The sequence below is a fragment of the Mirounga leonina genome, unplaced genomic scaffold (genome assembly GCF_011800145.1).
Source record: "Mirounga leonina isolate KUSES-001 unplaced genomic scaffold, KU_Mleo_1.0 Mir_95, whole genome shotgun sequence".
Taxonomy (NCBI): domain Eukaryota; kingdom Metazoa; phylum Chordata; class Mammalia; order Carnivora; family Phocidae; genus Mirounga; species Mirounga leonina.
In genome coordinates this window covers 15,405,963-15,426,766 of record NW_023270865.1, presented here as the reverse complement: position 1 = coordinate 15,426,766, position 20,804 = coordinate 15,405,963, and the positions used below count along the sequence as shown (strand labels likewise).

The 20,804-nt window shown below is 35.8% G+C and overlaps 1 protein-coding gene across 1 annotated transcript; it reads left to right on the top strand.

Annotated features, from left to right (window-relative positions):
- The first annotated feature begins 620 nt into the window (after positions 1-620).
- LOC118006294 (calcyclin-binding protein-like) lies at positions 621-1,847 on the top strand. The gene has a single exon (XM_034998914.1). It carries the CDS (start codon positions 706-708, stop codon positions 1,396-1,398), a length of 693 nt encoding a protein of 230 aa, XP_034854805.1. The 5' UTR covers positions 621-705; the 3' UTR covers positions 1,399-1,847.
- The last annotated feature ends 18,957 nt before the right edge of the window (positions 1,848-20,804 follow it).

Here is a 20,804-nt window from a genome sequence, read left to right as displayed (position 1 = left end):
AGGGAGAAGCAGACTCCCCACTGAGCAGGGAGCCCGATGCAGGACTCGATCCCTGGACTCCAGGATCATGACCTGAGCCGAAGGCAGTCGCTTAACCAGCTGAGCCACCCAGGCAAACTATTTTGTCGTTTTTTAGTATGTTACTTAATGTATCTATTTCTCATATTAAATAAGTAATTAGAATACATATATAAAAACATATATTCATATAAAATATCAGTTATATTTAATTTGCATCAAAATATTCAAGTAGTTACTAGTTTTTTTATGTGTATACACTGAAATCTATCATTGTTTTCACTTTAAAGAGGTTAATAAAAATAAAATAGATCCAACTTGAAAATATCAGTGAATTTTCTTATAGTGATTCCTTATTCTTATACTAATGTGCTTTAGGATGATCAGAATTTAGAGAACCCTTACATCTCTCCCTCTATATATATAAGAAAAGATAAAAATCTTACTCCACAATCAGTAGAGTCTTTTAAAGTAAGTATTTTTTAAATTCAAGAAATGCAAAATGATGGAGAGGCGCCGCGTGCGGGAGGCGGGCCGGGTCTCGCGCCGGGTCGGGTGTGCGCACAGGCTTGGAGAGCTGCGACTCGTGCGGGTGGGGCCTGCGTCCCGGTAAGCGCGTTCGGTGCGGTGTTTCCTGTTCTCTCCCCTGCGTGTCTGCAGCGCGGGCCTTGCCTAGTCAGCCCGACCATGGCTTCAGCTTTGGAAGAGCTACAGAAAGATTTAGAAGAGGTGAAGGTGCTGCTGGAAAAAGCCACTAGAAAAAGAGTACGTGATGCCCTTACAGCTGAAAAATCCAAGATTGAGACAGAAATCAAGAACAAGATGCAGCAGAAATCACAGAGAAAAGCAGAACTTCTTGACAGTGAAAAGCCAGCTGCTGTGGTTGCTCCCATTACAACAGGATATACAGTGAAAATCAGTAATTACGGATGGGATCAGTCAGATAAGTTTGTGAAAATCTACATTACCTTAACTGGAGTTCATCAGGTCCCCACCGAGAATGTGCAGGTGCATTTCACAGAGAGGTCATTTGATCTTTTGGTAAAGAATCTAAATGGGAAGAGTTACTCCATGATTGTGAACAATCTCTTAAAACCCATCTCTGTGGAAGGCAGTTCAAAAAAAGTCAAGACAGATACAGTTCTTATCTTATGTAGAAAGAAAGCAGAAAACATACGTTGGGACTACCTGACTCAGGTTGAAAAAGAATGCAAAGAGAAAGAAAAGCCCTCCTATGACACTGAAACAGACCCTAGTGAGGGATTGATGAATGTTCTAAAGAAAATTTATGAAGACGGAGATGATGACATGAAACGAACCATTAATAAAGCCTGGGTGGAATCAAGAGAGAAGCAAGCCAAAGGAGACACAGAATTTTGAGACTTTAAAGTCATTTTGGGAACTGCGATGTGGAAATATTGATGTTTCCAGTGAGGAAATGTTGGTGAGCTGCACAGATAAATTTGACAGATAACTGCTTACATAGCCTTCTTATTCTAAGTAAAGGCAGTGAATGCTCCCATTTCCTCCTGGAGGATTTATTTAAATAAAATATGCTTATTAAACATTTCCTCCAAAGATGGTTTCCTTAGTAATCTGGGCATTTTGTTCAAAAAAAGGATAATATGGTATTCTTGTGTGAAATGTAAAAAAGCAAGTCTTGCCTAATGATGATGCCACATTGTGTATTTTTGTTCAGCTAAGATGTAGAAAACAAAAGTTTTTGCCTATAAGTTCCTGATATTTGCCTATAAGTTCCTGATACCAGCTCCCACAATTGTAAGAATAAGTAAAAATAAAACCTGAATTTTTGCATAAAAAAAAAAAAAGAAATGCAAAATGATGAGTTATACAAAGCAAAAGTAAAAAGGTTCATGATATAAGTTACTGGAATAAAATAAGAGAACATTTTTCCCATCTTTGATCCTTATCACAAAAATTTTTAGTATTAAATAATTAATACAAAGAAGTTAAATATATGTGTTTTTACCAGACGTTATCCCCTACCAAATTTGGACATTAACAACTCCCTAAAAGAGAATTTAGCCAAGAAAAAAACAAAATAACAACAAAAAACCCAATATGTGTTGAAAGATCACATTAATTTTTTTTTGAAAGGTCACATTAATTTTAATAGAACTTCCCTGAATAGTCTCTACTATTCTTTCAATGGAATAAGCAAGACTGTTGTCCTTTCACAATGTCCCCTTGCTCATTTTCCCTTGAACTTGTTATAATGTGAAGCTTAAATTATCATGTGTGTATATCTGTGTATATGTATAAATGTCCTTTGCTTATAAACTAGGGATACATTTTAAAGTCATTATTGTGTCAGTCTGTGTGGACTTGAATGTACACTTTGGTCTTTTTAAAGTTCCCCTGTGAGAGTTAGTAATGTGCTGTGTCTAAGAATAGTGTGGATATTTGCAAAGGCTGAAGAATTTTTTCACTTTGATATTGAATCAGTGAACTGATTAACATAATTTATATAAATATTTGCATATTTATACAAATATATTTTATAGTACTGTATTACTTATTGTTGCATAACAAATTACTCCAAAACTTAACAGCTTAAAAATAAATATTTAAGGGTGCCTGGGTGGCTCAGTTGGTTAAGCAACTGCCTTCGGCTCAGGTCATGATCCCGGAGTCCCGGGATCGAGTCCTACATCAGGCTCCCTGCTCAGCTGGGGGTCTGTTTCTCCTTCTGACCCTCTTCCCTCTCGTGCTCTCTGTCTCTCATTCTCTCTCTCTCAAATAAATAAATAAAATCTTAAAATAAATAAATAAATAAATAAATAAATATTTAATATCCCACATAATCTTTATGTGTCAAGACATGAGTAGCTAAATTGGGTGGTTTTAGCTCAGATTCTCAGAGGAGAGTACCTTCAGAGAGCATGGACAGGGGCCTCCATCTTCTGAAATCTTGTCTGTTTCTGAAAGATGCTTACCTCATGGTTGATAGACCTTAGTTTCTTCCTATCTTGGCTTCTGCTCGAGTGTTCACATGATATGGTGGCTGACTTCTCTCAGAGGGAACAATCCTAAAGAACATAAGGTAGAAGCCTTCCTTCCTATATTCCATAATTTCTACAATATCCTTATAGGTTATACAGCTTGGCTTTACTCAATGTCAGATGGGACTACATAGGAACATCAATATCAAGAGTCAAGACTCATGGGGGTCACAGATCATTAGTGATGTTACTTTAGCTCAAATGCCTAATTCTAATATTAAGAATTGTAGACAATATAATTGATCATTATAAAGGTAATAACTTCACAAAACTTTCCTTACACACTGCTTGTTTCCAGCTTCTTCTCATCATAAAAAGCTAAAATTATATTCTATAATTTATGATTTTAATGTGTCAGGAAGAAATGGGTACTGTGTAAACTAATATTAATGATAAGACTTTAAAGATACGATTGTCCTTCATATACCTAAGAAAGTAATATTGTAGCTTGATGGTTATTTTAGCTAAGTCAAGCAGGGTCTTCTTTTATTTTGAATAATGTTAATTCATTATTATTTCTAACATTGATTATTGTATCAAATGTGCAAATTAAATCTAGTTTTTATTTTGCCTTATCCTCTCTGATATTCACCCAATTGTGCACTTAACTACTCATCCTCATTTCTCACAAAGTGCTAGGACTAAGGAAAAAGAGAAGTTACCTAGAAATACAACCAAATAAAATGTTGGCAAGACAATGGCCTTGAAGGCATTTTATCTGTGGTAAGTCTTCATTTTGTCTTTCTTTCCTCCTACTAAGAGTCCCTCTCTCCTACTTTGCTCCTAGGAAACACTTTTAAAAATGAAATAAGTAATTACATTCCATTCTCTTGGTGAATGTGTGAGTCAGTTAGAAAGCAAGTTTAAATATAACAGGGAGATCAGATCTGCCCAGGCTAGAGTCTGTATCTTTTCCAAAGCTGATGTTTCTATTCTGAAAACAGAGTATCTCTGCTTTGGGAGAAATTCAAAGGTTATAGAGACCTTGTACCAATTGGATGCTAGAATCTTCTCTCTTTTCCTTCTGACAAATATAACCCACTTAATGTTTGAGGACTTTTAATTACAGGGTACTTAATTATATCCTGAGGTAAAGTTGATCAGTTTGGACTACTATAGTTGTTTTATGAGTTCTTCCTTACACTAAGTCAAAAAATTACATTTTTAAGTGTGATAATTTTTTTTTTTAAGATTTTATTTATTTATTTGAGGCAGAGAGAGTGAGATACAGAGAGCATGAGAGGGAGGAGGGTCAGAGGGAGAAGCAGACTCCCTGCTGAGCAGGGAGCCCAATGCGGGACTCGATCCCGGGACTCCAGGACCATGACCTGAGCCGAAGGCAGTCGCCCAACCAGCCGAGCCACCCAGGCGCCCCGATAATTTTTCATTTATATGCACAACCTATCTCTAAGCCAAGACTCATCCAGAATTAATGTCTCTAGTTCTCACAACTATTTTTCATAAGTCAGGATGATGTTCATGGTCAGAACTTTTGGTTCAGGAAATGTTCCCATTTGCACCTCAGACTCACCTTCATTCCTCTGTAACTCCAGACAAGAATTCTGAAATAAATGAAATTATATTGCCATTAGGAAGTGAAACCCTACAATTTGCCACTTTAGAGTAGAGATGTACTGCCACTTTAGGAAAATAGAATGGTTCTTAGTCCTCAATATGCTCATTTCTACTAGTCTATCAGTTAGAAGAGGGATTGGTAAAATGGAATGATAACAGCGAACCCCAAAGCCAGAAGCTGCTAATGCCCATATTAGGAATTCACAGAGAAGAAAGAATCTTTGGTGACAAACCTGGATGTTGTAGTCTTAGAAATGTTATTCACTGTTGTAGAAATGGAGGGTTCACTATATGTTTTCCCATTAATAGTAAAACTTTATGGGACACCTGGGTGGCTTACTCAGTCTAGTGTCCAGCTCTTGATTTGGACTCAGATCATGATCTCAGAGTCATGAGATTGATCAAGCTCCACATCAGGCTCCATGGTAGTATTACGCTGCATGTTAATTAACTGGAATTTAAATCAAAACTTTAAAAGAGTGCTATGAAATAAAAGCTGATTTACTTGTCAAAAAAAAAAAAAAGTACCACAATAAATCAAACAGCATATGAAAATAGCCAAATTGAGTTGGTTTAAGTTCAATATATTTCAAAATTTTTATAGAATATAGGAGAAAATGTTCATGTTTCTCAATAGATAAGAAAAATATTAGATAAGGGCACCTAGGTGGCTCAGTTGGTTAAGCGACTGCCTTCAGCTCAGGTCATGATCCTGGAGTCCCAGGATCAAGTCCTGCATCGGACTCCCTGCTCAGCGGGGAGTCTGCTTCTCCCTCTGACCTTCCCCCCTCTCCTGCTCTCTCTCTCTCATTCTCTCTCTCAAATAAATAAATAAAATCTTAAAAAAAAAGAAAAATATTAGATGAAATTTTTCAATTGCCATAAAATTCTTACAAAACTATGTAAGAGCATTTCCTGTACCAGATAATTTAAAGCAAGCAACATACTTATTGGTAAAATAATAACATTTCTGTATTGGTCAGGATCCACCAGAAAAACTAACCAGTAGGATAGACGGATGGACAGATGACCAGACAGACAAACAGATAAATAAATAAAAGGAGATTTATAATGGCAATTGGCTCACGCAGTCATGGAGGATGAGACATGCCATGATCTGCTCTCTGCAACTGGAGAACCAGGAGTAAAATACCTGTTGTGCTTGCTCTGTCTGTGTGTGATTTAAAGAAAATGAACATTACAGTGGCTCTCCAATCTTTTGGTTTAACACAATCTTAAATTTATTGACACCTCAAGAGCTTTTGTTTATATGGATTGTATGTATCAATATTGGCCATACAAAAAAGTAAAATTAAGAAATTATGAAAATATTTCTTTTATTTCCATAAAATAACAACTCATTGCATATTTGCATGTCATGTGTTTTATTTTAAAAAAATATATTTTCGGGGCGCCTGGGTGGCTCAGTTGGTTAAGCGACTGCCTTCGGCTCAGGTCATGGTCCTGGAGTCCTGGGATCGAGTCCCGCATCGGGCTCCCTGCTCGGCAGGGAGTCTGCTTCTCCCTCTGACCCTCCCCCCTCTCGTGCTCGGTCTATCTCATTCTCTCTCTCAAATAAATAAATAAAATCTTTAAAAAATAATAAAAATAAAAATAAATATATTTTCAAAAACAAAAAATAGAAAAATTGTTTTTCATTTTTGTAGATCTCTTTAATATCAGACTTAATGGAGGGTAATCATTTCACATTTGTCTTTATGCTTTCAATTTGTTGCAATATCACATGTCTTAGAGTCTCTGGAAAACTCCACTTTGCACCGGAGAGGGAATGAAGTAAAAAAGGAACATAACAACTTAGCAGTGTTAAGAAAACAGTTTAGAAGAAAAAAAAAAGAAAATAGTTTTGATCTCCTAGACCCTTGATAGAATCTCCAGCAACCCTGTGATTCCCTGAACAACCCTAAGATCTGCTGATGGGAAGTTATTTCTGGGGCCAAATGGACTTGAGCTCAAATTCCAGTTAACTCACTTATGGTTTTGTCTCTTTCAATCACATTTTCCTCATTTGCCAAATGGTTCTTTTAATACCTCACAAAATTATTGGGATGTGATTTTGAAGATGACATGAAATAAATGAAATTATTGACTGCTACTGATTATTATTACAGCTAGTAATAATGACACTGGTAATAGAGCTCCTCTGTCATTGAACATTCACTGCATCTCAGGCTTTGCTGTCTTTGTTTGACATCAATTAATTCACAGTGGATCTGTGAGTTCAGTTTCAGCTTGAGTTCCATTTTATAGGTATAGAAGCTGATACAAAAATGGTGCTTAAGATATCACAGCCAGTCAGTAGAGGAATAGGATACCAACTCAGGCATTCTAATGAAAGAGCTCTTATTCTTAGCTATGATATGCTGTCTTTGTTTGGCAATTAAGACATAAACAACATGGGCACCTGGGTGGCTCAGTCGGTTAAGCATCTACCTTTGGTTCAGGTCATGATCTCAGGGTCCTGGGATTAAGCCCCACTTTGGGCTCCCTGCCCAGTGGGGAGTCTGCTTCTCCTTCTCCCTCGCCCCCTCCCCCTGCTTGTTCTCTCTCTCTCTGTCTCTCTCAAATAAAGTCTTTTTTTGAAAAAAAAAGACATCAACAACAAATGGTAGTGCAGTTTCTTAACTAACATGTTTTCCTCTAATATAACCTAACATGTTATTTTTATATAATCTTGTTAAGATCAATAATGATTCCAATTTTATATGTTTCTTGGACTCATATGAAAGCACATTACAGATTTACTGTCCCTTTTTAAGCAAGCATCATGCCATATGCAGTTTTACTTTGCTTGATAACATACTAATACTTCAGCAATGTTTAAAGCGAGCTGGATGCCTTACTAATTTAATGTTCACAACAACCTTCTGAAGAATGTGCTATTTTTATATCCTTTTTATAAGTAAAGATGAAAGAATTAGAAATGAAGCCACTTTGTCTTCCCCCAGGGAGGCACTCAGGGATAGAGCTAGAATTGGAGCTGAGGTAGTCTAGCACCAGAGTTCATTCACTGAACCACTGAATTATAACTATAAATCTTCTCTGTTCACCTGTATTATTGTAGAGAGTAGGAAAAGGAGGCGAAAATGTGGTAGAAATTTATAGCTCTTTCATGATAATTATTTGAACAGCTACCACATCTCAAAATGACACAGCAAAAAATGTGTCATATCTTGATACTATGTGGTATCAACTGCGAACTGTCCCTTTCCCACTTTGTTTGCAATGTTCAGTTGTCTGTAAATGATGTGATTTGATGACATCCTTGTCCTATATTTGGTAAAATTGAGCTGCTTTGGTGGTAAAAAAAAAATAAATCTAGAGCAGGAGAGGGGAGAAAAGGAGGTAGGGTAGATCGGTTGAGCTGTTAGGGGGAGAGAAAAGTAAAATTTTTTTACTGAAAATTGCTAGAAATCATCCTCTCCCTTCGATTGCCAATGGAATAACAAAAGAACATTGATGATTACTCACACGGATACAAGTTATTATAGGTGTTTTCAAGATTATGTGAATAGTTTAGAGTATTTGTTATTCCTTTCCCATTTTTTAATTTTGTTTTATTTATTTGTTTATTTGTTGAGAGAGCACAAACAGGGTGTGGGGAGGGGCAGAGGGAAAGGAAGATGGGCTTGATCTCAGGACATCATGACCTGAGTGGAAATCAAGACTCAGTCACTTAACCAACTGAACCACCCAGGTGCCCCTTCCATTTGATTTTTAATCTTACGTATTTGTTATCCATATAAAAGGATAATGATGTGCTATATATTTATTCCTCTTTGGATAATTTTTGTATTTTTATGATTTTAATATTTTGCATAGGAATTCCTTTTAGTAAGAAACAACAGGATTGATTTCACATTAAAATTGGAACTAGACTCAAGGGAAAAAGTCGTTGCTCTGTTAGGCAACTTTTAATAACTTTTCTGTATTTCTACTTTCTTTCAGGACTGTTTTCCTTCCTTCATTGTTCTCACTCTGTTCCATTAATGGGTCTTGAGTTTACCTCAGAGGCTCCCCTGCCCACATCACCAACGGTTAAGGGAAAACAATTTTGTTAGCAGTCATTTATAAGAAGGGATGATCAGAAGCAGGCAACCTTGCTGCTGAATTTATTTTCAGCCTTTTTAGTAGAACATGGGCTCCAACTGTAGCTATAATTTTAACTTCCCATTGACTGTCAGTTGAAAATATATAGAAAAAGATAGGCTATTCTCAGAATTCTCCATAAAAGGTTTAAAGATTATACATTTCAACATATTCAGCTGACAACCTATGCTTTACTATACATAAAAATAATCACACATTGAAAAGAAATAAACACTTTATGGACTATAAAATACATAGAACAAATTGTATTCCTTAAGTCATGTTTCAGAAAATCAAATGAAATTTAAACAAAAATGACATGAATAATAGCTTAACATTATATATTGAAATGACATAACATAATACTAAGCAATAGAATTGTTTTAATAATTTAAACAGTAAGCACATTTCTTCTGTAAACTCTATTCTTGTATATTTAAAAGTGGAGATTTATTTTTGCATTTAGAAGTAAAAACTCAACTACAATACATATGTGGCCTTAAAATCTAAACATTAAAACCCTCTGTTTTTCATATTCCAGTTCATATGGTATTTTCAAATTCTAGTTAATATTCAAATATAATATTTATATGCATTATATGACATTAGATATATAAAAATTACTTTATTAAAAACCATGTAATATTGGAAAACAAAAATGACCAATTCCAAAACATTAATTTGAATAAAATAATAACTAGATAGCTAGATGTGTCTTAGTATATATAAACTATGCCTTTCATTAGATGTATTGAAATAGATCCCCGTGATTCTGAAAGAAGAGACAAATAGCTCTGAAAATATACTGGACAAAACAATCCTAACAGTCTAGTCATTAGAAATGTGAGAGCAAAGTTCATGATTAAAAGTCAAATCCCAAGTACCTAAGAGGAAAAAAGGAAATTAATGTAATAAATGATCTATGGGTAGTGTGGTGTGATATTCAATGCCCACAACTTTGTTTTCGAGTATAAACTGCTCATATTTTTTTTAAGTTCGTTGAACACTTCTCTCTAATGGTGTAGTGGAGTCTTCCATACTTGTCCTCAAAAATAATTTCAAATAATTGTTTTTCCCATTCCTTAAGACCAGTGACTCCAAACATTAGTCTCCAGATATTAATTTCCAAACATTCATAAGAATCATCAGAAGATCTTGTTTAAAATGTAGTTTTCAGACAATGCCCAAATATTATGATTCTGTGAGTCTAGATTGGGGCTCTAGAATCTGCATTTTGGGCCATCTGAAGTATGTGGCAGGCAGGGTATGTCTATAGGTCACTTTTTTGTACGTAAAGTCTAAACTATCTTGAAAAGCCCAAGCACATATTTTCTTTTATAGGATTAAATGCGTTCAGTAGCCTGTTACTCCTGTTACCAATCTGAAAGCGCTCTGGGCATATAAATATAATTGTATATCTATAAAGATAATAAAATGCATGCAATGATATCTTCATAACTGATAAATTTCACATTTTCCCCTTCTTTCCTTTATTAGGGAGGACTTACATGTAGTAGAAATCTATTCCTTGATCATGCATATGCATTTTCTGTTCTGGTATTGTCCTAGGGCATTGTTTCTAAGATGATAGAGATCACATATTAATGAAAAATTTTCTATTGCTTCTTCCCAAGTTTTAAAATCTTCACTTCTATCACAATGAGTATATATATTGATGCCGTGCTGTCAAGAGAGTCTCAGAGAGTTTAGAAACAAAATTATTTTAGACATTAAAGTGAACCCATGAAATGAATTTTGTGTTTTGTATTTTTAATATATAATTTTTACTTAACACCATTTATAGCAATAATCCAACCTATTCTAGTTCACAAAGTATTCAGAATATCAGTTTTAAAAAATGTATGATTTTTTCTTGTCTTACATAATTTACTTTTAGTTATTCTAAGAAAATTAAACTTTTTTTAATTTATTTTTTTAAGATTTTATTTATTTATTTGAGACAGAGAGAATGAGAGACAGAGAGCATAAGAGGGAGGAGGGTCAGAGGGAGAAGCAGACTCCCTGCCGTGCAGGGAGCCGGATGCGGGACTCGATCCCTGGACTCCAGGATCATGACCTGAGCCCAAGGCAGTCGCTTAACCAACTGAGCCACCCAGGCGCCCGAAAATTAAACTTTTAATGTAACTTTTGAAATAAATCATCCAAACGAGAAGTTCGTTTATACTTCATGAGTATATTTTGTAATCAACACCTACATAACACTAAATGTACATCTACCCCAACGTTAAAAACAATGGAGGATAGAATGTAATAGAATACCTCTGTACTTACATTTTAAAGGTGAAGTAATGAGGGGCACCTGGGTGGCTTAGTTGGTTAAGCAGCTGCCTTCAGCTCAGGTCATGATCCCAGGGTCCTGGGGTCGAGCCCCGCATCGGGCTCCCTGCTCAGCAGAGAGCCTCCTTCTCCCTCTCCCTCTGCCTGCCACTCTGCCTACTTGTGCTGTCTCTCTGTCAAATAAATAAATAAATAAATAAAATATCTTAAAAAAAAAAAAGGTGAAGTAATGAAACAGATTTAAAAGAATAGCAAAAAAAAAAAATGAACATTGCTTTTGAGTGTGCAATTACCTTCTCAAAGGTGAGTAAAATAATGCTATAAGACTTACATAATGTGAGGTTCACATATGACTTTTGATAATACTGAGGGTCTAACGCAATGCCCGTCATCTAGTAGTTCCTAAATCATGGGGGTGCATGGGTGGATCAGTCGTTAAGCGTATGCCTTCGGCTCAGGTCATGATCCTGGGGTCCTGGGATCGAGCCCAGCATCGGGCTCCCTGCTCGGCGGGAGGCCTGCTTCTCCCTTTCCCACTCACCCTGCTTGTGTTCCTGCTCTCACTATCTCTCTCTCTCTCTCAAATAAATAAATAAAATCGTTAAAAAACAAAACAAAAAAACAGTAATCATGGTGAGGTATTACTGAAAAATTTAGTATTCACATATTAGGAAATGGCATCACCTGAATTCAGGTATACAAAATAGTAACGTTTAGTTTTACCATGAAGTTTAGTTTAAAAAATGTATTAAAAATTTAGTCAAAAATTCCATCTACTTGCCAGGGTATGGGCCATTTTGATTATCATATACTGTGAATGAGTATGTTTAAAATTTGATTAAACTCATCAGTGAGGAAAATAGCAGAATAATTAAGGTGATTCAAAGAGCCCTTGAAGATCTGGGTATTTATCAGCATTTAGAAAGTGAATGTTGGACTAAAATAAGATTACTTGGTTAACTATGAAACTGATAGATGTCCTTCAGGACAATAAAACCATAACCTTTGATGGTTATCTTTTCTAATGAACAGAATCATTTGCATTTGTCATGATAAAAATCTACAAGTTATCATGTAACTTGTCAGAATATCAATCTTGAATCAAGAGTAAATGGCATAAAAACAAAGAGATATTCTTCTAGATATTTGGATAATATTTGAGCACTTTATTAAAATAAGGCATTTAAGGGATGTGTTATCTTTCTTTTGATTTATTTCCAAATTTTGAATAATTTTTCTTAATATTTCTTCTGGCCTCTCCTTTTATACACATGCCTTCTATAATATTACTGTCTAGTTTATGACACCACTTGATAAACTTTCTCCCCTCTCCTTTTGCCAGAATAACACTTCCCTGGAGAGAGGGAAGTAATTAAGTGTGTGAATTCAAAGGGGCTCCCTGCAGGGCTATAGGCATCATGCTAAGTAAGAGTAAATAGAAATTGTTTGAGATGTCAACAATTAGAGCAGACATAGTCAATAAGAATTTAGAGATGAGATTAGCAATAGATAAGCCACTAAATAGGAAATATTCCTTTTGAGAGTTAATGGAATCTTTATTTGGAAAGTTCTGACATTCTTAGTGTTTCTCTGTGAGCATACAAATGTTTCAAACAGATTTTTCATTCTAATTTTAGATATTTTGGATGTTGCATTAAAAATTCCTTCATGTTTTGAACAGATATAATTAAATGCTATTTAACATGCCCTTCAAAATGAGACACTTCAATAATTTACTGTACATCATTCCATAGTACTTAAGTCCAGAGCAATGATTGCACCAAATTGATCTCTTGACATTTTTCTCAGCACTTCATTTTCAAAGTAGTTGGTCTTGTACACATGCATATGAACCAAAAATATTGCAATTCAGAGGAGCTCTTCAGCAAACTGTCAAATAAATCTATCCTTCAATGCTTAATTCACTTGAAAGCTAAATTCTATAGGTATGATGGTTACCTAAATGAGTGTAATTACTCTTCATTTTAGGGCTTCTAAAAATTCTTCTTGTTCAAAACTACTCAGTTTGCATTCACCTCAGTATGAGTGGATGGTATTTATTGTTTGGAAGCGTAATTTAAATAAAATCTAATTTAATATGTTTAAGTGCCTAATATAGGTAAGTCTCTGTGATAGATGGACTTCTTTTTTTTAATAACTTCTAAATTATTTCATCTCTTGTTTCCACTGAATGGAGATTAAATATTTGGTCCATGGGATAATTAAAGAGTAGAAAAGAGATAAAATACCCACAAAGATTAATGTGAACATGATTTGATTGGTCATTTTCTCCAAAATAAAAAGCTTTGCTCATGCCACTCCCCAAAGCAATGTATTAAGATTTGACCTTGGGGGCGCCTGGGTGGCTCAGTTGGTTAAGCGACTGCCTTCGGCTCAGGTCATGATCCTGGAGTCCCGGAATCGAGTCCCACATCGGGCTTCCTGCTCAGCAGGGAGTCTGCTTCTCCCTCTGACCCTCCTCTCTCTCATGCTCTCTGTCTCTCATTCTCTCTCTCTCAAATAAATAAAATCTTAAAAAAAAAAAAAAAAAGATTTGACCTTGTGTGAATTGTGTTGTTTAACTCACCTAGTAGGATATAATGAGGTTCCTAGTAAATGATTATGAAGTCACCTTTGAAAGATATAAATGTCTTTGTTTAAGTATTTATTTAACATGTAAATAGGCATGAAGTCACATGCAACACTGAGAAGAAACCGAATAGAGAAATTCAAGCAAGTTAGACCCAAACTAGGAGCTACAACCATGCTTTTAAAGAAACAACTAATCAGACAAATCAAATATGTTACTTAAATATCTGTGACCTCTGACACCCACATGTATTCCATTTCCTTATAAAAGTTTAATATTCTGGTTTAATATGAACAGTTTTAATATCTAAACACTTCTAACATTTACTAAATGTTTGCTTCAGCCACAGCATTGCTCTAGCAATTACTTTGTATCTGCTATTCTGATGACTCACAACAATGCCATGTTTCAGATTTAAAGTTATATCACAACCAAGGAAATAAAGTAGCTACTTCAAAGAAATTTACCCAACAACAAAAGTTTTGTTTTTTAATTTTTTTTTTTAAGATTTTATTTATTTGCGAGAGAGAGAATGAGAGACAGAGAGCATGAGAGGGAGGAGGGTCAGAGGGAGAAGCAGACTCCCCGCTGAGCAGGGAGCCTGATGTGGGACTGGATGCCGGGACTCCAGGATCATGACCTGAGCCAAAGGCAGTCGCTTAACCAACTGAGCCACCCAGGCACCCCAAAACCAAGTTTTGATGTAGGAAATGGTTGGGATTTGAAGCTGATGGTCAAGAAAGAATTATTGAGACGTCTTTGCTGCAAAAAGGTGGTTTTATTAAAGCATGGGGACAGGACCCATGGGCAGAAAGGGCTGAACCAGGGTCAGGAGGAGTGGCCCATTATATACTTTCAAGTTGGGAGGGTGTTAGGGATAGTGTAAGTCTCTAAGGAACTTTGGAAGCAAGGTTGCCAGGACCTTACGGGGGCTAGCTGTCATTTATTACTGTCTAACAAAACCCTAGTCATGAAGCCCTTCAGATGTATATCAGTGGGTCATATGCATGGGGTTGGGGGGTGATTGCTAACATATGTCTTAGGGGATTTAGAGATAAAGGAAGTTTCTAAAGGAATTTTTATATGTTAAAGTAGACTCACAAAATCCTGGGGCTCTGGCTAAAATTGCCTCTTGCCCTTAGCAAAGTATTAACATTGAGGCAGCTGAGTTCCTAGAGGAAGGTGATTCTGCTTGTTTCAAGGACTTGTCAGTGGGCTGTAGGGAGTAAGGAAATTTAATTTATTTTGCCTTTGTTTTCCATACCAAGTTTTAAATGGTAACCTGGAACTTTTAGGCTCACATTTTATTCTATTTCATCATTTCCTTTACAAATATGGGTGTTATTATGAGGTCAGTATTTGACGTATCAATTCTTACTGCCTTACATTAGGGTTATGAAAAATAAGTTATTGGCAAAAAAATGTTTTTAAAGAGTTACATCTTCTTCATTTTAAGAATTCACATTTTTTTCCAAAAAAAAAAAGAATCCACAAAACTTTTTTTCAATTCATTTAGGGCATACTTACCACCCTATAAAAAATCTTTCTTTACAACATTACACTTGCTTTTTTTCCCTTCCCATTTGACTCTGCTTAGATTAAAACACTAAATATATTGAGCCAGTTAAGCTAATTTTAGTTAAAAGATTAGACTAGAATATCACTCAGTGGATCCAAAAGAAACATTAATATCACATTCAAGTTTATATTTCTTTAGTTTATCAAAATGAGAATACGTATAATGGTAGATATTTGAATGCATGAACAAACTAATTCATAGTTGTAAACACATTTTTGTTTTTATTGGATTTTTTTGGATAGTACTTATTGTTTAAGAATTTAGAAAATTTGAACATTTTAAGTGAGAATTAGGTTTTTTAATTAAAATGTAAATTATTATTTTGTGCCACAAGAAAAGATTTTCATAAAATTTCTCCTAGGTTTGAGACCTTTATCATAGACCCTTAAAATAAGCATTGCTTGTGCCACTTAAAAGAAGTATAACTGTAGTTGAGTTTCTTAATGTTTCTGAGCTTTGATTTTCATCATAGATAAAATTAGCATTTGTTATGCCTTCCTCTTTGAACAACTGCAAAGCTATGTGAGAGAATGGATATAAATTGTCTAACGCAATGCCCGTCATCTAGTAGTTCCTTCCATTGTGGCTCAGCCTTCCTTTAGGGCCTCATTGTTTTCTCTGTCCATCCAGCAGATGGGTTGAGCAGATGGAGACTTAATCACAAGGTATGGGCATGCTTAGAAGTGAGTTAATCATTTCCACCTGGATCCCATTGACCAGAATTGAGTCGTAAGGTCACTTTTTTAAAATTGTAATTCCGGTATAGTTAACATACAGTGTTCTATTAATTTTAAGTGCACAATATAGTGAATTAATAATGCCATACAACTCATGGTGTTCATCACAACAAGTGCCCTCCTTAATCCCCATCATTTATTTCACCCATCCCCCCACCTACCTCCTGTCTGGTAACCATCAATTTGATCTCTATAGTTAAGAGTCTGTTTGTTGGTTTGCCTCTTTGTTATTTTCCCTATGTGCATTTGTTTCTTAAATTCCACATGAGTGAAATCATATGGTATCTATTTCCCTGGCTTATTTCACTTAGTATAATACTCTCTAGCTCTATCCACATCATTGCAAATGACAAGATTTCATTCTTTTTTATGGCTGAGTAATATTCCTGTGTGTGTGTGTGTGTGTGTGTGTAACACATCTTCTTTATCCATTCATCTATTGATGGATACTTGGGCTGCTTCCTTAATTTGGCTATTGTAAATAATATTGCTATAAGCAAAAGGGTGTGTGTATCCTTTTGAATCAGTGTTTTTTGTATCTTTGGGTAAATACCCAGTAGTACATTTACTGGATTGTAGGGTAGTTCTATTTTTAACTTTTTCAGGAAACTTCATACTGTTCTCCAGAGTGGCTGCACCAGTTTGCATTCTCACCTACAGTACAAGGGGATTCCATTTTCTCCACATCCTTGCCAACACTTATTGTTTCTTGTGTCTCTTATTTTAGCCATTCTGACAGGTGTGAGGTGATATCTCACTGTAGTTTTGATTTACATTTCCCTGATGATGAGTGATGTTAAGTATCTTTTCATGTTTTTGTTGGCCATCCATATGTCTTTTTTGGAGAAATGTCTGTTCATGTCTTCTGCCCTTTTTTTTTTTTTTAAACTGGATTCTTCAGTTTTTGGATGTTGAGTTGTAGAAGTCTATATATTTTGGGTACTAATCCTTTATTGGATATGTCATTTGCAAATATCTTCTCCCATTTGATAGGTTGCTTTTTAGTTTTGTTGTCTTCTACACTGTTGCCATAAGGTCACTTTTAACTTCAGTGGGGACTGGGAAATTAGTCTAGTGATGTGTCCAGGAAAAGTGGAACATAAGTATAGTAAACAATGAGCCAGTCCCAATCATAGTTTTCCAAATATCTGTCTCAACCTTCGTCTTCCACATACAACATATTCATCTCATCCTAAAGGAGACAATATGCATCCCAGATTCAAAGTGTCCAAGATTTGGGGGCAGTAGTCTTTTCCAAAAGACCAAGGTCTAAAAGATATTCCTACCCACCCACCTGACACACACATCCAAAGTCTAGGGCAGAACCAGATTAGGATAAGCACAACAAAAAACAAAACTCCTTGGGAAAAGAAGAATGGAGGATAAGGAGTAGTTCCCACTTCATATTAATTTTGAAATATTCCTGGGAACTCTCTTATCTCATATAGAAAATAAGGCAACTAGCTTTACCTTTTTAATTCCATGGCTACATCTAAAGTGGGCACTGGTCCCTCTCTTACCCTGAGGAATCTGTCTCCTTACCTGCTTCCTGGATATGCAAGCCTCAGAATCCAAAAGCTGATTTGAGTTTCAGGGTGCCAGAATATTTTTAGTCTGAACTCCTTGTTTCTTTGTCAATAAGATTTCCTCAAAAACTGGTAGGCTTCCAGTTGATTTGTTTCTGATCATTTCCATTTGGCAGTAAACACAAAGTATTGCTTAGACAAAATGTAAACTCTCCTTTATTTCTTTACATCTCACCTCAATGTTCCTTCCTCTCTCAAATTAGTGATGGCTACCTTGAGGTGATCCAAGTGTGGAGGTAAAACTCTCAATCTGATCGTTTATGTAAGCAGTCATTTTTTTTTTTTTTAACACATCCTAATAAGCTTTTTTTTTTTTCTTTTGTTTAATCTCAAGGACATTTTCAAACCTGACATTCAGTTGTTGAGGTCCATATTGCACCCAAAGCTTTTACAAACTTTTAAAGCTCTGGACTATCTCTATTCTTTTTGTTCTCCTACTTAAATATAAGGAAATACTGCGGTGCCTATTTGGCTCCGTCCATTGAGCATCTGACTCTTGATTTCTGCTCAGGTCATGATCTCAGGGTCCTGAGATCAAGCTCCATGCTCAGCAGGGAGTCTGCTTGAGATTCTCTCTCCCTCTCTCTCTCTGCCTCCCCCTCTGTTCATGCACACACTCTCTCTCTAAAATAAATAAATCTTTAAAAAAATATTTTAGGGACGCCTGGGTGGCTCAGTCGGTTAAGCCGCTGACTTCGGCTCAGTTCACAATCCCAGTGTCCTGGGATCAAGTCCCACATCAGGCTCCTTGCTCGGCGGGGAGCCTGCTTCTCCCTCTGCCTGCCTCTCCCCCTGCTTGTGTTCTGTCTCTCTCTCTGACAAGTAAATAAAATCTTTAAAAATATATATTTTAAAAATAAAAAAGAAATAATAATACAATAAAGAACACTAATACAATAAAGAAAGCTAATTTCAGGGCGCCTGGGTGGCTCAGTTGGTTAAGCAACTGCCTTCGGCTCAGGTCATGATCCTGGAGTCCCGGGATCGAGTCCCACATCGGGCTCCCTGCTCAGCAGGGGGTCTGCTTCTCCCTCTGACCCTTCCCCCTTCTCATGCTCTCTCTCTCAAATAAATAAATAAAAAAAAAAAAAAAAAAAAGAAAGCTAATTTCATTCTTACAATGCTTTCGTGATGCAGCCATAAATAGGCATCACAGCCCAGCTGACTCCTATTAGTTAGCATGTTGTCATCCTTGTGGGTTACTGAAGCTGGTAATTTTACCAAAATTTGCTACTTCATAACATGGTGACAGGACCCAAGTGCAAGGTACTAATTTTGATATAAGTTGAAGGAATACCAGCAGTTCTGACAAGTCCTGTGATCTTAGTGATTTAATAGAAGTTTATTTCCAGCTCAGATAAAGACTAATTGAAATTAAGGGTAATCCTGTTCCATTTTGTCATTCACACACCAGGCTCCTTTAGTCTCTTGGGTGTCTTACCCTATTTTTAGGGTGCAGGATCCCGTGGGAGTCTTTCATGGGATGGCCCTTGATAGACTTTTTACCACTTTCAGCCATATTCCTTTGGCAAGAACTCAGTGATCATAGCCACACCTGCAAGAAAGGGAAAGAAATGTAACACAGTTGAATGTCCAGGAGGAAAGAAATAATTTTGGTAAACTTGAGCCAGGTGTTATCTTAACTGCTAGGACAAAATAAACACTTTATAGTTTAACTTTTAGTTAATTTTAGCTGCCTGTTGAAGTTAAGATACAGTCTGAAATAAAGAAAGATAAAGACACAATTTGGTTCTCCTTTAAAAATTTATTTTACCAAAAAATAAAATAAAAAGTTAACAAGAAAAATGTATCCATGAATTGTTTTTTTAATGAAAATGGTTAAATTATCATTTGCAAAGTTTAAAAACATAAGAAGTTTAACTATATTCATATATAGTACACCAATAGAAATTAAAAGTTAAACATAGTCTTCCTTCTAGATTTAAGAATTTTACAGATCCAATTCTATTTTGGGTATTTGCATTTAAAAACAGGAAAATTCTGGGGGTGCCTGGATGGCTCAGTAGGTTAAGCGTCTGCCTTCAGCTCAGGTCATGATCTCAGGGTCCTGGGATTTGAGCCCCACATTGGGCTCCCTCCTTGCAGGGAGCCTGCTTCTCCCTCTCCTCCCTGTTCATGCTTTCTCTTGCTCTCTTTCTCTCAAATAAATAAATAAATAAATAAATAAAATCTTCAAAAAAATTAAAAATAATTAAAAAAATAAATAAAAACAGGAACATTCTGATTATATATACATCCCTCATGGAAGAAAAAGCACAATGTGTTTTCAAATACAAAGGTGAGATTCCCCAATACACTAGAAAAAGGCAAAATTGACCGATGAAATGAGGTACTTTCAGTAGCTGAACTTCCTGTTAATTGAGGCCGCACCAAAACCCTGTTAGCTAAATATTATTATGTCACAACGTCAAACTCTTAATTCCTTCAATAGTTCCGTACTAAGTGTCTCCCATATGTGAGAAAGTGTAATTTAATGGAAATTTAAGAATAAATAAGACTCCTCTACACTTAGGATTCGAGTTGGGTTCATGGTTACCTGGTACTTCTAGGATGGGCAGAATCAGCATCACCAGTGAGCTCATTGGACAAGCAGTCTCAGACTCCACCAGCCATCTGTTTTCAACAAGCCTTCTGGATGATTCTGATGCAAGCTAAAGGTTGAGTATCACTGGTGTTGTGAGATCCTTTAGGGACAGTTATGATGTGTGAGAGAACATACTTACCCTCCCTCATCCTGAGCATCTTTCTAAATCACACCAGTAAACAGTAAATGTAACAACTGAGCTTTGGCACTTTTTGTTTCATTTACCTGCTTTATGTCCTATACATATTATAAAAATAAAAATTCCTGTGGATAAGTTACAGCAGAGAAGGTCTTGTGGGTATTCAGTAAGGGGATGCATAAAGTAAAATAATGTAAAAAAATTCAATTCAACAAACATGTTTTTACTTTATTTATATTGAATCTGCTTCCCCCTTCCCCCCAGAAAGCCTGTAAAGATATAGTTAATGGGGAACGAATCAAAAGTAAAAATCAAGACCATAAAAGGAAGAAATCAAGTCTGTTCACTATGATGGTAAATATAGATTATATGATTGAGAATTAGATTTTATTCTTATCTCTCTTTGAGCCAAGATTAAAAGGAAAGCATGATTAGTTACATTGAGATTGTTACTATAGAAACATATGAAATGCTTTGTTGTATATTCATAGAGATGTTGTGGAAGATATTATTAAAGACATTAAGAGATCCCAAACTCAGTAGCCTA